The sequence below is a fragment of the Chelmon rostratus genome, chromosome 3, assembly GCF_017976325.1.
Source record: "Chelmon rostratus isolate fCheRos1 chromosome 3, fCheRos1.pri, whole genome shotgun sequence".
Lineage (NCBI taxonomy): Eukaryota > Metazoa > Chordata > Actinopteri > Chaetodontiformes > Chaetodontidae > Chelmon > Chelmon rostratus.
In genome coordinates, this window is record NC_055660.1 from 70,001 (window position 1) to 91,930 (window position 21,930).

The 21,930-nt window shown below is 40.6% G+C and overlaps 2 protein-coding genes across 3 annotated transcripts in view; both read left to right on the plus strand.

Annotated features, from left to right (window-relative positions):
- Nucleotides 1-12,655, plus strand: part of LOC121604576 (equilibrative nucleoside transporter 1-like) — a 16,447-nt gene extending 3,792 nt beyond the window's left edge. For both annotated transcript variants that reach the window (XM_041934136.1, XM_041934137.1), the window contains exons 4-13: nucleotides 582-754; nucleotides 1,471-1,610; nucleotides 1,853-1,987; nucleotides 2,251-2,348; nucleotides 4,623-4,701; nucleotides 5,019-5,086; nucleotides 9,582-9,690; nucleotides 11,421-11,506; nucleotides 11,717-11,916; nucleotides 12,059-12,655. In XM_041934136.1, the coding sequence (XP_041790070.1) occupies nucleotides 582-754; nucleotides 1,471-1,610; nucleotides 1,853-1,987; nucleotides 2,251-2,348; nucleotides 4,623-4,701; nucleotides 5,019-5,086; nucleotides 9,582-9,690; nucleotides 11,421-11,506; nucleotides 11,717-11,916; nucleotides 12,059-12,170 (1,200 nt within the window). In that variant the 3' untranslated portion in view covers nucleotides 12,171-12,655. The remainder of the gene's footprint in view (nucleotides 1-581; nucleotides 755-1,470; nucleotides 1,611-1,852; nucleotides 1,988-2,250; nucleotides 2,349-4,622; nucleotides 4,702-5,018; nucleotides 5,087-9,581; nucleotides 9,691-11,420; nucleotides 11,507-11,716; nucleotides 11,917-12,058) is intronic.
- A 3,478-nt stretch (nucleotides 12,656-16,133) lies between these two features.
- LOC121604063 (acylphosphatase-2-like) lies at nucleotides 16,134-20,640 on the plus strand. The gene is made up of 4 exons (XM_041933462.1): nucleotides 16,134-16,230; nucleotides 16,611-16,627; nucleotides 16,950-17,059; nucleotides 20,467-20,640. Exons 1-4 carry the CDS (start codon nucleotides 16,134-16,136, stop codon nucleotides 20,579-20,581), a joined length of 339 nt encoding a protein of 112 aa, XP_041789396.1. The 3' UTR covers nucleotides 20,582-20,640.
- Nucleotides 20,641-21,930: the final 1,290 nt, after the last annotated feature.

Below are 21,930 nucleotides of genomic sequence, written 5' to 3' on the forward strand. Positions count from 1 at the left end.
AACACTGAACTGAAGTTCATTTAAATGGTGATTTTCTGTTTGTAATCTCGTGTTCAGAACAACACTGAGTGTTTCTACAGCAAAGTATCATGATATATTTTTTCTCTGTGCAATTAAAGCCATCAATGAATGGATCTGATCTTATTAATGCAGGAGCAAAAAGCAAACATTAGAACCTGTTGATTCATTCATGTTAACAATGTTAACAGCAGCCTCCTCCTGGAAGCTCATCATCTTGTTGTGTTGACTGAACTCAGATTTATGTTCCTGTATGCCAGTGATGTCAACATGGTACTTCTCAGGTTTTCCAAAAGGCACCTGGACTTGTTTGAGGTTCTAGAAGATGTGTTGCCTCTCATTCATGGTCAGGGTCCATGACCCTGCAAGAGGATAAATACATAAGACTTCCCGCCAGTCAGTTAGAACTGAAGAAGCCTTTTGGATGAGAGGCGAAACGCCTTCTAGAACCTCAAACAAGTCCAGTTGCCTTTTTAACAAACCTTGCACCTACACATCTGTCTGACCATAGGTTTTGATAATGATATATATACATTAATGCCATGGTCTGTCTGTGTCTTCAGTACTTCACCAGCCGTCTGAAGGACCCCTCATTGGTCAATTCTTCAGCCAATCAGACAGAGATAGCAGATGGACAACGTAGCGTTCTGGAGGCCAAATTTAACAATGTGATGACGCTATGTGCCATGCTGCCACTGCTCCTTTGCACCTGCCTCAACTCCTTCCTGCATTCGCTGTGAGTTCGACAACACAGCACCAACAAAGACTCATGTAACACACATGAGACCAGGAGACCAGGAGACCAGGGCATCTCAAGCTGTGGTCCTGGGCGCCTCATGGGCAGAGGTGTTTTCATCAGGGTTGAGAAAGTTGAAGAAAGTCTGAGGGAAAAAGTTTTCATGGTTTTCTAACTTATGCAGCCTCATGCTGTTCAGAGTATCCACAGGGACATTGTGGTGATCCTTCAGGGGTGTGTGGTATCAATTCAGTGGTCTCACACATCGTTTAAAGATGCAAGACTTTTAAAGGGCTTTCAGAGGCACTCTCCAGATTCAGAAGTGTTTTAGGAGTTTGGAGCTGTCTTTGACAGGGTTTGACTGTGAATGGAGAAGGTCTCTCCAGTGTCTTTATCTGGGGTGTGGTGTTGCTTCAGCAGTCTCAGACCCTGAATCAAAATGGCGGTCATTAAGTAACACTCACTTTTTATCAATAAACCCATCTTTTTGTCACAGTTGCTTTGTAAACAGTGGTAGTTTCTGTTTCAGTATTTTAGTCTCCATATTCTCTGTGTAATACCTGCTGTTGTCTGAACTTCCCTGTTTAATCTTTACCTTCTCGGTGTTTGATGTTTCAGCTCAGAGGTTCACAAACAGTCTAATCCTGATTCAGGTTGTTGGACTCTGTAAGTTGCTGCTTTCCTTCATTATGTAACCCCCTTTCTTCCGGTGTCAGTATTTCTCAGCGTCTGCGTGTGATGGGCAGCCTGCTCATCATCATGTTCGTCTTCATCGTTACCGCTGTCCTTGTAAAAGTACCTCTGGAGCCCCTGCCCTTCTTCTCCGTTACAATGGTGAAGATTATCATCATCAACTGTGAGTCTGTTTGTTTTTATTTGTTTGTCAACAGCCTTCGGGGCGGTGTGTTTATTGATCAGCTTGTTGTTTGTTTGTTTATTGACAGTCTTCGGGGCGGTGTGTTTATTGATCAGCTTGTTGTTTGTTTATTGACAGTCTTCGGGGCGGTGTGTTTATTGATCAGCTTGTTGTTTGTTTATTGACAGCCTTCGGGGCGGTGTGTTTATTGATCAGCTTGTTGTTTGTTTGTTTATTGACAGCCTTCGGGGCAGTGCTGCAGGGCAGTCTGTTTGGGATGGCCGGGTTGCTGCCAGCTTCATATACGACTCCTATCATGAGTGGTCAGGGACTCGCTGGAACCTTCGCAGCCTTCGCTATGATCTGCGCCATCACAAGTCTGATCAATAACATCAATAGCTCACCAACAATTCACCTGATTTAGTTTTATTTAAGAAGTTAGAAAAAGTCTTTATTAATGATTAATGAAACATTGCTTCTGTTACACTTGTGAAAAACATGGAAAAAAATGTATTATTCCTTCCTTCTTTTCTTCCTTCCTTCTCTCCTCCTTTCCTTCCTTATTCTTTCTACCTCCTTTCCCACCATTGTCTCATCCTCTCTTTTTTCATTCCTTCGTTCTTTCCTTCCTCTACAATAGGTGGATCAGAGCTTCAGGATGCAGCGTTTGGTTATTTCATCACAGCCTGTGCTGTTATTTTTCTGTCTGTCCTCTCCTATGTCCTGCTGCCTAAACTGGTAACTAAAGTGCACACACAATTAATTTTAGTCAATTTAATTTATATTGTGCCAAATCACAACCTAAGATGTCTAAGGACACTTGCCCTATAGAGCAGGTACAGATCAAACTCTTTATCTACAGAGACCCAACAATTCATTGACCCAACAAGTACTTGGCAACAGTGGCGAGGAAAAAACTTCCTTTTAGCAGGCAGAAACCTCGAGCAGAACCAGGATCAGGGTGGACTGCTTTGACTGATTGGGTGACAGAGACAGACAAATAGAGAGAGAGTGAGGTCCGGGGATGGACAGAAATCACAGTATTGACAGCTCGAATAGATTTCAAGCTATATGAAGTACATATGGTATGGTATATACAGATGTGATATATTTATGTATGTGATGTATTTACATATTATATGTATAAAATACAGCAGTATTGATCTAATAACAATGGAAGTATAGCTAATAGTAATAGAAGTTGCAGTGGATGTCCAGCAGGGCCACTGCAGGAGAGGCAGCTGTAATCAATAGTTCAGGTTCAGCCGCTCTCCATGCAGACCTGCAAGATGAGAAAGCACAAAGACTCCGGGGAAGAAGCCCAGTTAATAACACGCTTTGGTAGGACATGAATGCATCCAGATGGAGAGAGAAGAACAGAGGAGCTCTGTGTGTCATTGGAAGTCCACCGACAGTCTAATCCTATGGCAGCATAGCTAGGGGCTGGTCCAAGGCAAGCCTGAGCCAGCCCTAACTGTAAGATTTATTGGAAAGGATAACCCTAACCCCCGAACCACCAGTGAACCTCTTCAAGATAAGATGGTGCCTGACCATTTAATGCCTTGTAGGTGAGGAGAAGCATTTTACAGGCAGCCAGCGCAGAGCGGCTAATATCCGAGAAAGATGATTTCGTTTTTGTCAGAACACGACAGCCTGACAGTAAGGAGCGGCAAAAATCTAGCCTGGTAGTAACAAACACGTGGACTAGTTTTTCTGCATCATTTTGAGACAGGAAGTGCCTGATTTTTACAATGTTACGTAGGTGGAAAAAGGCAGTTTAAAAATATGACAGGTTTAATAGCTACTTCTGTGGTACACTAAGATAAATCAGTACCCACTGAAGTTAGTACACAGGGAATACACACACCACTGTGTCATGCAGGGGGTGGGAGGGGTTGTTAATTTCTGTGTGTTGTCCACACAGAAATTAATGTAGTCTGTGATGGATGTTGTCAAACTGTCAACGTCCTCCCAGTGAGGACACTTTCCAGTGTGTCAAGGTGTCAAGACAGTCCGTCAGTGCCATACTTGACTCCTCTGCCCATGTCATACCTGATGGTTGTTTACTCACCACAGATATGTAAGAAGGTAGCAGATGAACCAGGTTGTGATCAGACCAGCCCAGTGGGGGGAGGGGTGAAGAGCTGTAAGCATCCTTAGTGTTTGCATACAGTAAGTCCAGTGTTTTATTGTCTCTGGTGTGACATTTGACATACTGGGTGAAGGTGGGGAGAGTTGAAGACAGGGAAGCGTGGTTGAAATCTCCAGAGATGAGGAGGAAGGCCTGGGGGTGAAGTGTCTGCAGTTGTAAGACCAGCGCAGCTCCCTAACACTAATGTGTCCTGGATTACACCATCTGTTGTTCACAAACATCGCTATGCCCCCTCCCCTCCTCTTACCACACTCTGTCGCTCGCCTGTCCACTCTCAGCACATGAAAATTGGGTGGGTGTCCAGCGTGAGTTCGTTTCAGCTACGTCTCCATGAAACACACGCTACACTCCCGGTACTCCCGCTGCAGTCTGGTTAGCGCCGTTAACTCTTCCATCTTATTAGGGAGAGATCTCACATTCCCCCAGACAGTATGGAAGGTTTACACTGTCTTCGCTTGTCACTTCCGTCCACTTTCTCTGCCTCCTTATCACCGCGGAGATCTTCGGTCTTTCCACTGGGAGCACACTCGTTTTGCACAGCACTAACAGCTGGTCCCCAGTGTGAACAATGGGTGAATGGATTACTAGTAATTAAAATACGAAGAATAAATCAGTTTGAATGTGGAGCTTTGCTGCATCTTTTATTCTTTCTATCAGCTGATTTTTTTTGTATTTCACCGTTAATTATTGTGTATATAATGTAATTTTTACATGTTCATTCTGACCATATACACGTTTTATGAGTTTGTTTGCAAGTTTCTTCACACAGTCTGATTATTTTACCTCATCTTTCATCTAATCAGACTGCGTGTCATGTTTGTGGTCTCTAATTTCTGACAGTATTTCATGTGTGTTTTCAGGAGTTTTACCAGTTTCATCAGGAAAGAAACAGGAAACAGAGATCCGACGAGGAAAACTCTGTAAATCTGATGAAAAGACGTAATTACCACGCAATTTTTTTTCTAATCTCAATTTATACTTCACTGTATTTTAAGTTTAGTTTAGTCTTGTTAAATTTAGCTTGGCAACCAAACAGTTGTGTTGAAGCTCAAGTTATTAGTAATAATTGATTGATTCAGTTTTTTTAAACTATAGTTTTTGTCTTCTGATACTCCTGAAATCAAATCTTTTGCTTTACCGACTTCCTGTTTGCAGAAGTTTTCACATACTTGGAGTTCATTTCACATAGTGCTCTCGTTTAATAAAAAGTTTTCCTGAAATGTGAAAGCATCAATCTTCTTTTTCTTCTTCTACAGAGAGCAAAGATGAAACCGCTGATCAGAACAGACCGCAGAGCGTCTCCATGGTGATAATATTTAAGAAGGTCAGAGACACAACAATTTGTTTTCACTGATTTATTAATAATATCATTGAAGAACATTTTCTGAATCATCTGATTGTGTTTCTGGAAAAACTCCAACAACAAATCAGTCAATAATCAATCATGGGCATTGTGAAGAGGATCACTGTCAGTTTGCCACACTGAGGTAGAGGGCACAGGAGATCAGGAAACAGTTCAACAGTCTTTGAATGATCACTGAGATTAGTAACAACAGGTAGAGTCAATGCATCTCCAGAATTAAGGCAAGGATTGTAGAAGGATAGGCCAGACAGGTGAAGATCCGACCCCTCCTACAAAGACGCAGACAAACAGGACATGGATATAAAACAGGTGAGGGCAGGCACCTGAGCACAGAAACATGAGTCAGGAAGGCAGGCAAGCAAGCAAGCAAGGAAAAGTGATCAAAGAAATATTCTTAAGCTCAGTCTTCGTCGTAAACTGACGATCTGATGAGTACTGAGTGAGGAGCCAGTGCTTATATACTGTCGCAGTGGGCGGGTCTTGATTGCATGATTGAGTGCAGCTGCGCTCAGGCGAGAAGGCCAAGCCCCACCTGTAACCACGCCCTCCAGGTGAACGACTAACAGGAGTCAGGAGGGGGAAAACACAAGACACAAAAGGGGAAAGAAAGAGGGGAGACTGTAGACCCAAAAGTTTGTTTGATCAAAATGTTTTGAAATGTTTCTTTGCAGTAGTGAGACTTCACATTTTTTTCTGTTTTTCAATGTTGTTCTTAAGTGCTAATCAGTGTTAATGCGCTAAACGAGGAACAATCAGATGACACATACAGTCTCTCACATGTACTATTAAATGCATCTAGGTCTCCTTCTGCACTAATTGCCTCCATGCTTTTGGCATTTTGTTGGTTCTATATTTTTTTCATTATTTACTCTCTCTCTGTATGTCTGTCACATTATGGAACATGTACATCACGCTGCTTCATTAAAATCACAGGATTACACTATCACCTATTGCCAACGGGAGGACCGTCATCAACGTGCAACAAAGACACACATACATCTATCAACATTAAACTGGCCCCTTATATTAAGCTTTAAATTTGTATGTCGCCTCTCAAATTAGTAACCTGAGCTGTCTGCAGCATCAGTTCTCAGGTGAAAAGAACAACAATACTAAGTCATGCAGCTGTATGGCTACTACAGAAAACCCACATGTCCACATCAGGCTGCAAGAAATGAAAATCATAACAATTCACCACATTTTTTTCTGTTCATTACATCACAAAACAAAGAGGTGTATCAATCCAACTGTACAAAATTTTGTTATATGTCCACAACACCACAATCGCAGATCTCAAAGGAAGGTTTGTTAGTATAAATATCCTAATTTATGGCCAAAACACAAATGACCTATCCCTTCTTAATAACTTTTCACCTTTCTTTCTCCAACATGTCTAATTGCCCAACAATACTTGGAGAGGATTACATTCATTGATCCATCGATGGACCAAACAAACAAAAACTGCTGTAGGTATAATAAGGAGATGCACCATAGTAAAAAGTAAGGTCAGGAAAAGTCAGCCACAGAGAGTAGTCTCCAAATGTTTTCCATCAAATACAGTTAAAGTCATCTTCCAGACAAAGAACTTTCTTCTGATTTGCTAACCTTCCAAAGTTACCCAACATTCGACCAATTGGCACGGAGTCATAAGATATGTATTTGCTGACCATAACTTCATTGTTTTTTTTTAATAACTCCACCTCAAAATGTGCTCATTTGCAATAAAGTCATGTTCTGTGATCCCACTTTCTCATATTCCCTATTACATGAACATACACACAAGATATATTATAGGCCCCCGTCTTATATTTATCCTTCACAGAACATCTGTTTTCCATCTTGCCTCACTCAGTGGGGGGCCACCAGGCCACTGTGACACAGAAAATAGAATAACCAGATATACAGCCCTGAGTTAAAATGAAAACCAATGATTTTACTTACACACAAATCAAAAAATAATAATCTGGCCCGGCACACCAAAGCAACAATAAAGCAGTTCATGAGTGATTTTGGTCTTGGTGATTGTTGCCCTGATGGCATCAGCTCCAGACTGATCAGGGACTGTGCAGATCAGCCCTGTGGGGTCGTTCAGCACATGTTCAACATGAGCCTCAGCCTGGAGAGAGTTTGAGCCCTGTGGAAAACCTCCTGTGTGGTTCCAGTGCCAAAGACTGAGGATCCCAGGGAGCCCAACCACTTCAGTAGCCTTAACTTCCCACCTGATGAAGACTCCGGAGAGGATTATACTTAAGCATCTTCGTCATCTGGTGATCAGTGACTTGGACCCCCAACAGTTCGCATATCGACCAGGCATTGGTGTGGAAGACGCCATCACCTTCCTGCTCCACCGCTCTCTTTCCCACCTGGAGAGCACTGGGGGCACAGTGAGGTTCATGTTTGTTGAGTTCTCCAGTGCTTTCAACACGATCCAGCCATCACTGCTGAAAAACATCTTTCACTGTCATGGCCATAAAACAATTTTGGGATTTATGATTATGCTTGTACAATTTTACTGACTTAGTATTTTGTACTCTCTATAATTCTCAGACTAGTTTATTATTCTACCTAGCTGCCCAGGGAGTACAGACAGAAAATAATAATTGGCTAAAACCCGGTACATTACATTTCTCCTTGCTGTGAATAAGGTTAATGCTTTTTGTGCATTTTCCCTGTTCAAAAATAGGTACATAACACATGAAGTACAGAATTAGGAGTACCAATAATTCAAATCTTCCATTCAAACTAAATTAGACACAAGGGCAAACTCATGAAACATTCGATTTATTCAACATCACATCATCAAACTAAATCCTATCGGAAAAATATGCAGAGTTGTGTCACAATCTGACAAAACAATACCCCTTCCTTGAATTAAATGGGAATACCACACAACACCAATATACAAGGGTTAGGGATGGGTCCCTTCAAACAACACAAAAATGAGAAAGAAACAAAAAATAAGAATCTAATTTAGTCATAATGGACTAGATCCCTCCTGAAGGTCTGGGGCCAAAGTGATTACACCAAAGACAGAAAGATAAGAACAATACAAAAAAACTAAATTAAGAAAAAAAGGTATCAAAGGGGAAAAAACCTGCAAACACAAAAACCCCAAAAAGGGTGGACTCTTGTACTCCGTCCCATCTGCCTCTATTCTGGGCTGAACAAAACACAAGTGGCCATCATTATTAGTATTTAGATATTATACACATGTATGTGTGCATGTGCAATTTGTATTTTCACTTTCACCACTTTTTCATTTTTCAATAAACCCTTATCAACACTATAATAATTATTTCTTCACTCATTTATTTCTCTCCTCTTCCTTCTTCTCCTCCTCTTCCTTGCACATACCTGCAGGTTCCTGTAGTCAGTTAGGTATATATGATTATACATTTATATACACTTACACACTTTCATTCATGCACAAAACATGTACAATATTGCCACGAACAAAAATCACTAAGTGTCTGTATCATAATCAGTCATAATGTATGTTTCATGTCTTGTGTGAATGTTATTACACATGTTCAGTTTGTCTGATTTGTCACCTGATTGTGCGTCACACTAAGAAAATAAAAACTGGACTGATAAATTAATTAAGAAGAAGCAGGTGACCCCTTCAAATAGGTGATTCGGGTGTGATAGGAGATACATTTTGTCATGACCCGTGCTCTGCACGCCAGTTTTTGTTAAGTAGCCATAGCCATAGCCTTAACCCCCATAGTGAGTGTTTCTTCGTTGTGATATATTTGTTCTTGTCCGTGCCGTGTTTTATGTGAGTGTGTCTTTGTCCGTTTGTCTTTTCCTTTGCCCTTTGTCACCTCATTCATTCGTTAGCCAGTATTTCCTCTTCATGAGTGTTTTTTATTTTGTAACGTTAATAACTTAGTTTCTGTTTTCCTTTCGTAGTTTATATCTTAGTCGATTTGTTTTCCCCGTTAAGAGCGACTTTCTGTTTGATTACTTTTGTTATTTAGATTCCTGTTCCTCTGTTTTTAGGGGTGTATTTTGAGTTGTTAGTTTTTCTTATCCAGTTCTTTCAGTAGTCAGTTCTGCTTTCATAGCCTTTGTGTTTTCCTCCTTCGGGAGCATTTTCTGTTTATTTCATTCGTTGATAGTTATTCATAGTCTCGCTCCTAGCTCCGTTGTGTCTTGTGTTCATGTGTTGTCTTTCCCTGTGTTGCGTCGTTGTTGTTGAACTCTGTTACCCTTGTGTGTCGTTAGTCATTAGTCCCCTGAGTTTTGGTTGTCTTGGGTTTTCGTGTCTTGCGTTTAATGAATTTGTTTATCTTGAATCTACGCCCCGTGTGTCTGCATCTGGGTTCAACCCATAGTTCTCCTTTAGTCCCCAACTTCCTGACACATTTTCCTTTAACCATATTTATTCTTGTCAATATTTTAATTGACTATGTAACCTTTAATCTCTTCCTCCCTGCTGACTTTTGACCTTCAGATCTGGGTGTTGGCTCTGTCAGTCTGTTTCACCTTCACTATCACCATTGGCATGTTTCCAGCCATTGCCGCTGACACCAAATCCACCCTTGCTGATGGAGGCTCTTGGGGTGAGTTGGCATGTCGCTTCTGATATCATCCTCCTACAGAGACTGATTGAAGTGCTAAAGCCTTGTATTTGGTATATTTATAAGATATGAAAGTAAGACAGCTTAACGCTTTGATTTATGCTTTATATTTATCTTTTATTTGGTCTGAAGTCCTTGTTACACTGCTGGGGTTGTAGCTGACAGAATAAACTTTAAATGTTCATACATGCCATGAGACTACAGCTAAGCAGCAAATGTACTCAGATCTACTCGTGCCCTAATCCTGGGGCAGGGACTTTAGTGGCCAGTTAACTTGGGCATGTACGTAGTCGGCTGCTCTTCCTGCATGTGGCAGCTGTAGCTGTGTTGCTTTTATCTTGGATTATGTGTATTTGTCTGATATTATGTTTTGCTCTTTGTTTATAAAATAAGGCGCTCTGCTACAAGCAGACCTGTCCATGTTCGCAACTGGTCATGTGCTTTAAACACTGCCTCTTTTTGTGACCACGCTCATGGCTAGATTGGGAAAACCTTGGTTGACTTACTGAGCTGATAATCTTGTGACCGCTTAGCATGATTGCAGTTGTTAGGTTCAGTGAAGTGCTGGGACCTTACCACATGAACAAAGACAGGCCTGCATGTAAAGCCAGAAGCTCAAACAAAGGCCTTCGTGCAAAATACAAAGCCTGATAACAAACTCTGAACAAAGAATACCACTGCATCCCCTCATGCCTTGGAAGTCATACCTAAGTGTCAGATTTGGTGTGGATCCAAATCCTGGATTCCCATTGGCTGATACCCACTTGGACTGTCAATGTTCACCAAACACATTTGGATAGTCAGAAAGATCAGCTGTTTGTATCTGGAAATCTTGTTTTACATGCAAAAGGAAGAGACAAATCAACTCAAGAAAGAGAAGGATAAGTTTTTTGCCCCGCTTTCTTTCAACTACATCGACTCTCAGCTGTTTTCCTCCACCGCCTACAAGGACGAGCATTCTGTTAAACCGCTGACGAGGTAACATAACTGCCCATTGGACGCCCAGGACAGACTGACGAAAAAGTTAATCACTCCCGAAGTGATCTCAAGTGAGGCTTTGTCTGGGCAGAGACAGTTAATGTATGTTACAGTAAGTCATGTCAAGTCATGTGTCATGTCATTGGACCACGAGTCCTGTTGTTGCCATTTTAGATGCCGCAATCATTGTATTTGATGTTTGTTTCCAGCAGATATTGATTCACGTCCTGCACAGGGCAGGCCCTCATTGTACTTGTTTGAAGTGTTGTTATAGTTCTTATAGTTGTTTTAGTCTTTTTCTTGTTGTTCTTCTTGTTTTCTCCTTTGTTTTGTTGACTTTTTTGTTATTCTTGCTGTTGTTGTTGCGGTTGTATATATGTCTCTCAGTTATTTATGCATTTTCTTTACATTCAGAGCTGATTTCTCTCTCATGTTGTTCATATGTACAGTATAAGACACTGTGGGTGGGTGGGACTGTGGCATCACACTGGTATACTTATCTAACTTGGTGGTTGATCTTATGATCAAAAAGGGGGTGATTTTGAAAAAGATTCAGATTTTGCTGTTATGTTCAATCTTCAAGGATACTGTCCTCAGACAAAGACTTGTCCACTTGTCTTAATAAACCTTATATATAGACTTATAGTTGTCCCTCTTAATATCACACTATAAATAATTTCAACTTGCAAACACATATCAATTTCCTGTTTGAATATGTTTTGTTTCTTTAACAGACCGGTACTTCATCCCAGTCAGCTGTTTCCTGCTATTTAACTTGTGTGACTGGGGAGGGCGAAGTTTTACAGCCGTTTGTATGTGGGTGAGTTTAACATCAAACATCTAACATGGATTAAATAATGAGTATTAAACATTAAACAGCTTCTGGATCAGTATGAATGATTCAGAGACACTAAACACACCAAACGCACTTCCTCTGCCTCCACCCTGTTCATACAGTCTGCCTCCACCCAGGACGAAGGACAGACAGTGGTCAAATTATTTAATTGATCAGTTATTGTCTCTTTTCCAGCCGCAGAAGGACAGTCTATTACTCCCTGTGTCCATCGTGTGTCGTCTAGTCTTCGTCCCTCTCTTTATGTTGTGTAACGTTCAGCCTCGTCTCCACCTACCTGTCTTCTTCCATCATGACGGCTGGTTCATCTTCTTCATGATTGTCTTCGCCTTCAGTAATGGATACCTGGCCAGTCTCTGCATGTGCTTTGGACCAAAGTAAGATACCGACATAAAGACACCCACACACTAAAAACATCCTCCACACACACCAGACTACTCAAATACCCTCATTTACTTTGTGATACACTATTAAATTTTGTAATAAACCAAAAGTAATTAACAGTCTCTTGTTCTACAGGAATGTTCTTCCTCACGAAGCAGAAACAGCTGGAACCATCATGGCATTCTTTCTGTCTCTGGGTTTGGCTTCAGGAGCTGCTCTGTCCTTTGTCTTCAGAGCACTGGTTTAAGTGGGAACTGCATCTTTCTTAGTGGTTCAACTTTAACACTACATGGTTTTTAGTGGTTTAGCCACCTGTTTACTACTGGATTAACTGGAAGACAGACTGTTACTTGTCTGACTGGGAGAAAGTGTTTTATTAAAACATTAGGGCTAAAGTTACAGCTGACTGTCAAACCTTCAGATGTTGGAGCATCACTTAGTGTTTCAAAATGAACCTGAAACGAGTTGTGCAGATCAACAACAAATATTTTGTCCTGATGATGGCGCTACAGGAAACATCATCGGGAACAACAAGTACAGATCATATCTGTCTGTTCAAGACTGGACCCAATATTAACATCAACTGTTTGATGAACTCACCTGTTGAATTTCCTGAGCTTCTTCTTTTTTCTTCTCAGATGTTTTTTCTTTCACCATTTATTTTAAATTAACACTTTGGTGGAATCGCTCTCCCTCTTCTGTTATCCTGTATTAAAGAATCATTTTCATTAGTTTGAACATTTGCAAGAAGCATGTTTTGTGTGTGTTTTAGGGCAGTTCAGTTCTGTCCCATTTCAGCCTCTGAAAATGATCATCATACCATTGTGCAAAAAGTCATAGTAGACAGATGACAGCAGTGTCATCAGCAAATTTAAGTTCCCATCCAGATACATTTTAAAGTATGTAATAGTTAAGTTTAAGGTTCTAACTCAGGACCCAAATGTCAAAGTCCATGTAAAAATTCAAACAAAGGCAATTTGTAATGTTTGTTGGTGGTGGAAACCCAGAGCAAGCATGGCAGCTCTGGCCACTAAAGAGGATCAGGGCATAGCAGGGAAGCCAGGAAGGCAGGAGACAATAGATAATAATAATAATAATAATGGTGTTGTGGGACCAGTCCAGGTTATTGTTGAGGTGAACACCCAGGTACTTGAAACTGTCCACTGTCTCAATGTCCTCCCCCTGGATGTTCACTGGTGAGTGTGGTAGTGTCCTCCTTCTCCTTCATCTTACTGGTGTTCAAGCACAGGTGGTTGCTCTCACACCAGCCCACAAAGTCCATAATGACCGACCGGTTCTCCAGGTGGTTCCCCTTTGACACACAGCCCACGGTGGTGGGGGGGGTCATTAGAGAACTTCTGAAGACGTCAGCCGTCTGTGTTGCTGCTGACTGGCTCTCCCTGCAACTCTGAGTAGGAGATCCGCCGCAGCTGCTACAAATTTTCACTCTGCGTGATGTGATTGGTTGGGTGCAGTCACATGACCGGGTGATGTGAGGTCATGATGTCGAGGTGAGAGACTGATGAGCAATCACGATAAATCAAGCTCAGATCAGCATATTCAGCATATTTCCATCCATTACACAGAGAACCAGTAAAACCACTATGATACATGGAACAATCTGATGAAGAGCACAGTGAAGGACAGGAGTTTCAATAATGCAGGCTCCAGGTGTAGTTGTTGAGTGGATGGGTAGCAGGTGTGCAGGTGAGTTGGCAGTGAAAGGAAAATATGTTGCCATGGCCTGATTGAAACAGACACACATACAGAGAGAGACAAACGGGGACACTATGGAGGGGGGAACAGCAGACTAGGGATGACGGAGGAATACTGCTAGACCCTAACAACCTATTATACTAAAATTAATCACAGATTACTCTTATCCTACTTCCTTCGTACCCGATTGGCACAAAATTAAAGGAAACTACATTAAAAGAATTTGATTTATTCAAATGGTTGTGTATAAATACAAAATAAATTGAATCTTGGTTTAATGACAAATTCATATCACTTACAAGTTAAGTCTGGAAATTTGTTAACGAGCCCTTTCAGTGTCATGAGTCCTTTCTCAGTACATGAAATAGTAACATTTAAACGGTCTTCAATCCAAACACAATGAGTGTCTCTTTAGTAAGAATCAAAAGGGGTCCTTTGTCTTTAATAGAGTAACGAAATAGATAACATAAGATAAGACAAGCTTTATTAATCCCCAGCCAGGGAAATTCAGGAGTTACAGGCAGCAGCAATAGTAGTAGGAATAACAGCAAATAGAAAAATACAAAATAAAAGTTGACTATATATAGGTACATTATATACAAAGAACTATAAATAATTTAAAAGAAATATATATTGCCACAAAAGAAGAATAAAAAATATTGGCATAAAAATATACTGCCAGAAATTTGAGAAGAATTTCAGTTTTAACTGATGCGTATGGATAAATTAAGTACAGGGTTTACTCTATTGCAGTAGAATAAAAGTATACATGCATAGGTTGAGAACTTCAAGAGAATGAAAAAGTAATATTGCACAAGGTATTTCATGTATGTGATTGCAGGCTGACGCAAACATAAATCACATATTAATGCAGAAACAGTGTGAATGTGGACTCAGAGCTGCATGAACTGATGCTGGAGCTGAACTCTGACAGCTGATGAATGAAGGACCTGTGGTTCCTTCTTACAGGGTGGATGCAGCAGTCTGTGACTGAAGGAGCTGCTGAGGGCCCCCACTGTGTCATGCAGGGGGTGGGAGGGGTTGTCCATGATGGATGTCAGCTTGGCTAACATCCTCCTCTCACCTCCATCCTCAGTGGTGTCCAGAGGACAGTCCAGGACAGAACCAGGTCTCTTTCTGTCCCTCTCAGAGCTTCCACAGCCCCAGCAGACCACTGAGTAAAAGACTGCAGAGTCAACCACAGAGTCATAGAAAGTCCTCAGTAATGTCCTACATACTCCAACGGACCTCAGTCCTCTCAGGAGATGGAGACGACTTTGGTCCTTCCTGTACAGGACATCAGTGTTAGTGGACCAGTCCAGTTTATGGTTGAGGTGGAGAAAAGTGTATATATAGAGCTCTATACAGATAAATGTGAATTCACATATAAAATTAACAACAACAACAACAACAACAATAATAATAATAATAGGGCTGCACGGTGGCTCGGTGGTTAGCCTCACAGCTAGAAGATCCCCGGTTCGATCCCGCCTGGGATCTTTCTGTGTGGAGTTTGCATGTTCTCCCTGTGCAGCGTGGGTTTTCACCGGGTTCTCCGGCTTCCTCCCACAGTCCAAAAACATGCTGAGGTTAATTGATAACTCTAAATTGTCCGTAGGTGTGAATGAGTGGTGTGCATGGTCTGTCTATGTCTGTCTATATGTGTAGCCCTGTGGTAGGCTGGCGACCTGCCCAGGGTGTCCCCTGCCTTCGCCCGAGAGATGGCTGGGATATGCTCCAGCCCCCTGTGACCCTGCAAAGGATTCAGCAGTGTATGGATAATAATAATAATGATGATGATGATGATAATAATAATATACTTTATTTGTAAAGACATGCATACATACATACCCTATTATAATATTATAATAGAATAGGGTAACTGGGTAACTTCTTTGTCAGAATTGTTACCCCCTTATTCCATAACTTGATATCTTGAACCTGTATATCTGTACTGGTTCACACTAGTGTGAAACTCCAGAGTAAACACATTGTATGTCGGACATGGGTTTTTCATGGACATGGAAGTATTAATTATATATATATATATATACATGTATATATTATATAAATTCCATGTAGTAATGGACAGCTAGTGGACCATAAGGAGATAGTTGCTGAATTTCAAATAAGTTTTTCTCCAGAATGACTCACCCCCACCTTTAATTATACTGAATAAATATCTTACTTGACATAAATGATTTGACTAGACTGTTACTTTGACAAGCAGGAAATCTTCTGTTGTCACAGGTGACTAAGATATAGTTTATTTTCGAAGTAAATTCATTAAAAGCAATGAAATTCTTTAGTGCATTTTCTCTTAAATCGTGATGCTTTTACTTTGAAAGACATTACAGGCAGTTGCTCTTATTTTGACAAAAGTTAGAGGAAACTGCTGAAATAAAAGTAGTACTTTTATTTTGACAGCAGTGTCAGATATCAGAGATAAAAATAAACGCAGCTGATCCTAGAATCGAATGTAAGGTGGACTGACATGTCTCTGTCTGTGCTTTTATTTTGTCTCTTTAACTTCGTCATGACTGAAAACAAACTGAGTTCTGTGGACTTTGAGATTTTTGGAAATGTGCAGGGTAGGTCACATGTCGTGTGTATGTGTGTATAAAGTCATATAATGTATGAAGTTACAGACATGTGGACTGTTGGTTTGTTTCTGTCTGTATGTAATTACATGAACGTTGTCTGCAACATTTCTGTAGTGTTGTATTATTCAGTGTAAAATCTCATATCTAGTATTTCAGTATTACATGAATAAATATTCCTGCAGAGACTGACAGACAGAAAGCTGTTGATTTATTCATGTATTCATTGATATCAAATGAACAACATCACTGCTGCTTTATAGTTTTTTTTATTTAGAAAAGGCCTGTAATATTTCAGTGTTATGTAAATATTATATCAAATGGATATTATTATGTTTATGAGAGACTAATGAGGTGTTTGTCTGTTTCAGGTGTTTGCTTCAGAATGGTGAGCTTCATGTTTAAGTTCTCTCCAATGATATAAAGTCAGAAAGATGAAATAATTTGAGCACAGTTACTGTTTCACACTTAGACAGACCATGAATGATTGACTGATGGAGGAATTCAGGATGGAGGAATGACGGGACATTCTTTCGAGTTTTACTGGCTTTACCACCAAGTGTGTTTTAATTAATTAATTCATTGTAATTAATTGTAGTGTTAATGAATTAATTAATTAACAAGTATGTATGTTTAGAATTGATTCAGGAAGTGTAAATGTGTAAATGAGTAAACATGAACACATGTTTCTGATGATGTGAATCTGTCAGTACACAGAGGATCAGGGCCGGAGTCTAGGACTCAGTGGCTGGGTGAAGAACACCAGACAAGGAACTGTGATTGGTCAAATCCAGGGACCTCCGGAAAAAGTCAGTGAAATGTGAGTTCAACTAGTCAGAGAAGAGGGTTGAATAACTAACAGCTGATCTGAGCTTCACCTTCACAGAATCTATAAACTACACCGTGATGTTCATGGGAAGTATATGGCTGGTCTGAGTGTAATGTGAATCCCCGGATATTTAAGTGGAATATCACTGCTGGAAAGATAGATATAGATAGATCTTGTGATAGAACTGCTCTGTCCAGGCAGTAAAGGCTCAAATATTTCTGAAGTTGGTGCTACCTTACCAGAGAAAACAGAGGAATACGCCTGCAAAAAAAAACCAAATGCACGGTGCTTGTTGCCTTCGAAGGCCACTCCCAGGATCCTATAACTGAATAGGTGTCACAGGAGCCTCCAGACCAGACCAGACCAGACCAACAAAGAGAGCTGCAGTAAGATAATTCTGAAACTGCTTATTTTTGTGTGGTGGTGGTGGTGGTGGTGGTGGTGGTGGGGGGGGGGGGGGTGTAACATTCAATGATAATAATAATAGTAACAATAATAATATTAATAAGTAACTTTATTTGTACAGCACCTTTCATACAGGAACTGCAGCTTAACCTTTAAAGGCCTAACCTTTACTCGATATTGTAAAGCTTTACGTAGAAAAGAAAAAAATGTCTGTAGAATAAGATGGAGAATAAAAGCCACTTGAAAATGATGGTTAATGTAAGACAGAATAAAGATGAAAATAAAAATACATAACATGAGGAAAATAAAACCACTTAATCATTTTTTAGAAAATATAGGTACAAGTAGAACACAACATTTTAAAAGAAGTGCGAAGGCTTCCTGATATCTGCGGGTAGTTCCAGGGGGTTGATGCGTCCTTGAGGGATCATTGTTCTTGAAGGCAAATACTTAACAAGAGCTGAGCAATGTAGCTTGGTCCTAGCACATTATCCAGCTCTCTAACTATTGGAGGGAAAATTTTTCATCAAATCATCAACCTTTCTCTTCTACCTCATCCCAACTAGGCTGCCGTCATCTTTATTAGATATGATCAACCTGTCTCTATGAACAGGCCACGTACCACAGCCCTTTTTGTCATGTCTCGTCGGTCTGTTGATGTGTCTGTTCACAGCGTCATGTCTTGTTATGCACTTCCTGTTTTATTGTGAAACCCTAACTCTCCTCTCATTTCAGACCCTTGACTTCCTGGTGTCCTTCCCACCTGTCTGATTGACTGCCCCGCCCTGATTGTCTCCACCTGTTCATTGTTGCCTTGTGTATATATTGTCTTTGTCTCCCCTTGTCCTGTGCCAGATTGTCTTGTACATCGTGTGCCTCTTGTGATCGCTGCCCTGTGTCTATATCCAGTTGTTTGATAAGTTCAGCCTGTTGAGCTCACTCTTTGTTGTTAAGTCTGTGTTCTGCATTTGAGTCCTGAGCCCTTGATACTTCTTTTCAAATCCTATTCTTGATCCAGGGGATTTAGTCCACTATACACCTGTATCTAACCTCCCCTCTCTCTAAAATCCTTAAGAAAGCAGTCACCAATCACTTGTGTGACCTTCTACAAAACAATAGTTTATTTGAGGATTTCCAGTCAGGCTGTACAGTGCATCACAGCACAGAGACGCTAGGTTAAGGTCACAAATGACCTTCTAATTGCATCACACAAAGGACTGCAGAAAGGTGGTTTAAGTCACATTTATCAGATCACTTTCAGTTTGTAAATGTTAATGATGATTCCTCTATGCACACAAAGTCCTTCAGCAAGTTCCACAAGGTTCTTTGCTTGGACTGATTCTGTTCACCCTTTACGTGCTTCCTTTAGGCAGTATTATAAGGAAAGTCATGCATCAACACAAGCCTTAATCACCCATGCATTTTAATTGTTATGCAGACAATAACCAGTTCTATTTATCAATGAAGCCAGATCAAACAAATCAGTTAACTAAACTTAAAGCGCATCTAAGGGACATGAGGATCTGGATGACCAGCAACTGTCTGTTACTAAATTCTGGCACAATATTAAAAAGTTATTGTACTTGACTCTAAACACCTCAGGAACTCACTAACAGTATAGCTACTCTGGATGACATTGCCTTGGCCTCTAGCACCACTGTAAACAATCTGGGAGTTATCTTTGATGAGAATGTGTCCTCTAACTCCCACAACAAATTTCAAGGACTGCCTTTTTTCAGTAGGCTTGAAACTTTTCCTTTTTGATAATGTTAACAGTTAGGGCTGGTCCAGGCAAGCCTGAGCCTAGCTATGCTGCAATAGGCTTAGACTGCCGGGGATGCATGATACACCAAACTCATCTCTCCTTCTCCTACTTGGGATCTGTATGCATTCAAGTCCCATTAATGCATGCTACTGACTTCAGCGCATTGAAAACACAGCAGCTCGACTATGAACCAGAACCACGAGGAGAGGCCACATTAGTCCAGTTTTAGCTGCTCTGCACTGGCTTCCTGTAACATTCAGGATTGATTTTAGGGTCCTCCTTCTTGTACACAAAGCCCTTAATGGACCAGGACCAAGCTGCATTGCTCACACCCTTGTTCACTATTTGCCTTCAAGGACACTGTGATCATCTGCTGCTGGTTTATTGGAGGTTAAAGCAATGGCAGAAATAAAATCTGGAAGCTATAGATATCAGGGAAGCAGCTCGCTGAATATTTTTAAAATAAAGAAAAAAACTGATCTCTTCACATCAGCCTTTAACTAGCTGTGATGAGCCTGAAACTTCCGTACTTTGCCTCACACTTGTTCACTGCTGCACTTCTTTATAAATGTTATGTTTTACTTGATTTTATGGATTCTATGTACTCTTTATTTTTTATTATTATCAGTGGTTTTATTTTCCATCTTGTTCTCTTTATTCTGTTTTCATCCTTACACTGTTATTATCACGTGTGTTTTATTCTCCCTCTTATTTTACCTTAATTTTCCATCCCTGTTTTCTGTTCATTCTGTATCTTTTTATTACTGTTATTGAATACTGTATTGTATACTGAAGTTCTTCATGCCTGTGATTTCTTTGTTGAGAAAAACTTTGACATGCATTATGTGTTTGAATGGCGCAAATAAAGTTTAGTATTATTATTATTGTTAAGCATGTTCAGTTTACTAACAATATTTATCCAAAGCTATCAGGTTTCTATCAAGGAATTTATAGGTGATATTTGGGTTAGTACTTCAGAATTTATACTACATGCTGTGTCTTTATTGGTATTCTAACATTATTATAGAAAACATGACGAATAATTTTAATCATGGTTATTTGCTAGATGACATGAAAACTACTTTATAAAGGACACTGAGTCCCTGTGAAAACACCTGAGAGGATCTAGCATGATGTGGATCTGCTGACTCTGCAGAACCTCCTCAGAGTTACACAGCGAGCCCTCACACAGATTACCCACGTTTCTTCATCTTCTCCTGTTTTTCAGGAAACTCTGGCTGAAGAGTGTTGGCAGTCCGAGCTCTCGAATTGACCGAGCCGTCTTCTCCAATGAGAGAGACATTTCTAAACAAGAGATCCATGGATTCTCTACCCGCTACTGAGCACGCTCAGACATCTCTGTAGTCAATCATCAATGACTGTCACACCTGCAAAAACACAACTTTCAGTCACTGATAGTAGATCTGAAGTTAATAACAGTTAATTGATCAATTAGTCACTCCACAGGACATGTTGATGACTGACAATTAAATTTTGACCTTTCCTCTGGTTTCTCCACTGTCTCAAATTATTTTGATTTTTAAAACATTTTTGTGACTTTCTGACATTTTCTCATCTGTTTAGTTTAAAAAATGTTTAAAAAATGATCGAAAAATTAACCAATAACTTTTTACAGCATTGAGATGTTTTTGTTTTAAAGACCACCAAATGTGGATAATCTGCTGCTGAAAATAATCCTCAACAAATGAATTATTTTGTCCTGAGTAAAGTTTAATATTTATAGTATTAATTATTTATTTAGAATAAACATTATTTATGTTTGATGATTTCATTAAACATTCGTAGTTATGTCATTCACAGTTATGTTTTCATTAAAACTGAATGGAAACAAGTTTTATATTAGCAGAGCTGGAAAAAAACAAAGTGAAATGGAAGGACTGTAAGAGAATAATATCTGGCTGTTCACTCAGTCAGTCAATGGTGGCTTTGACTGACAGAAACCAACCAGCAGGCTGCAGCTGCAGCTCCTAGAGCGCTGCCCTCAACCCTTTGCCTACTACGCCGCACAGGGGAAGGGGGGGGTGAGGGGCCAAAGAAGGCGTTAAGGGTGAGGGTGAATGTCCCAGAAGGAGGTGAGGGGTCGGAGCATCTTGTCTGCAGAAACATCCAGGAGAGTGGAGAGATAAGCGTCCTTTATGTCTGGGAGCCAATGGAGATAACAGTTTTGGGAGGGGCCGACGCTGGAATTTTCTTTCTGCCCTTGAGTCTCTCTGGTCTCCCGGTGGCTTCCTTCAATATGTCCGAATCAGTGGCCAGATTGAGCCGAGCCGAGCCGGCAGCGCTGCACGTTCCCTCAGTGAGGCGAGCAGCTTGTATATATGTACAGATTATACAGTTGACTGATTGAAATCGTTCTGAAAGTAGGATTTAAACCAGATCATCTGAATGTACGAATGTTCACAGGTGCTCTTCATCACCTCCTCCTGCTCTTCACTCACTTTGTCCTCCACCTGTGCTGGTGAGGACGGTGATTTCCCAGAATGCACTGCTTCCTCAGCGTTCCTGCAGATGGTAATCTCTCATACAAATCTGGAGGAGATGCAGTGAGATAGCAGCAGTTCTTCATCCTTCTCCTCCTCTTCATCATGTAGAACGTGAGGAGGGACAGGGCCTGGCTCTGATGTCACAGAGGGTGTGGACAGATGGACGTCGTGTGTGGTCATGGTATTTG

What these genes read in the sequence shown, in the direction of transcription:
- LOC121604063 (XM_041933462.1), top strand. Translation starts at nt 16,134, where the DNA reads ATGTCTCTGTCTGTGCTTTTATTTTGTCTCTTTAACTTCGTCATGACT. An exon ending in CCGGAAAAAGTCAGTGAAAT is followed by an intron (nt 17,060 to 20,466) that starts GTGAGTTCAACT and finishes CCTGTTTTTCAG; the next exon opens with GAAACTCTGGCTGAAGAGTG.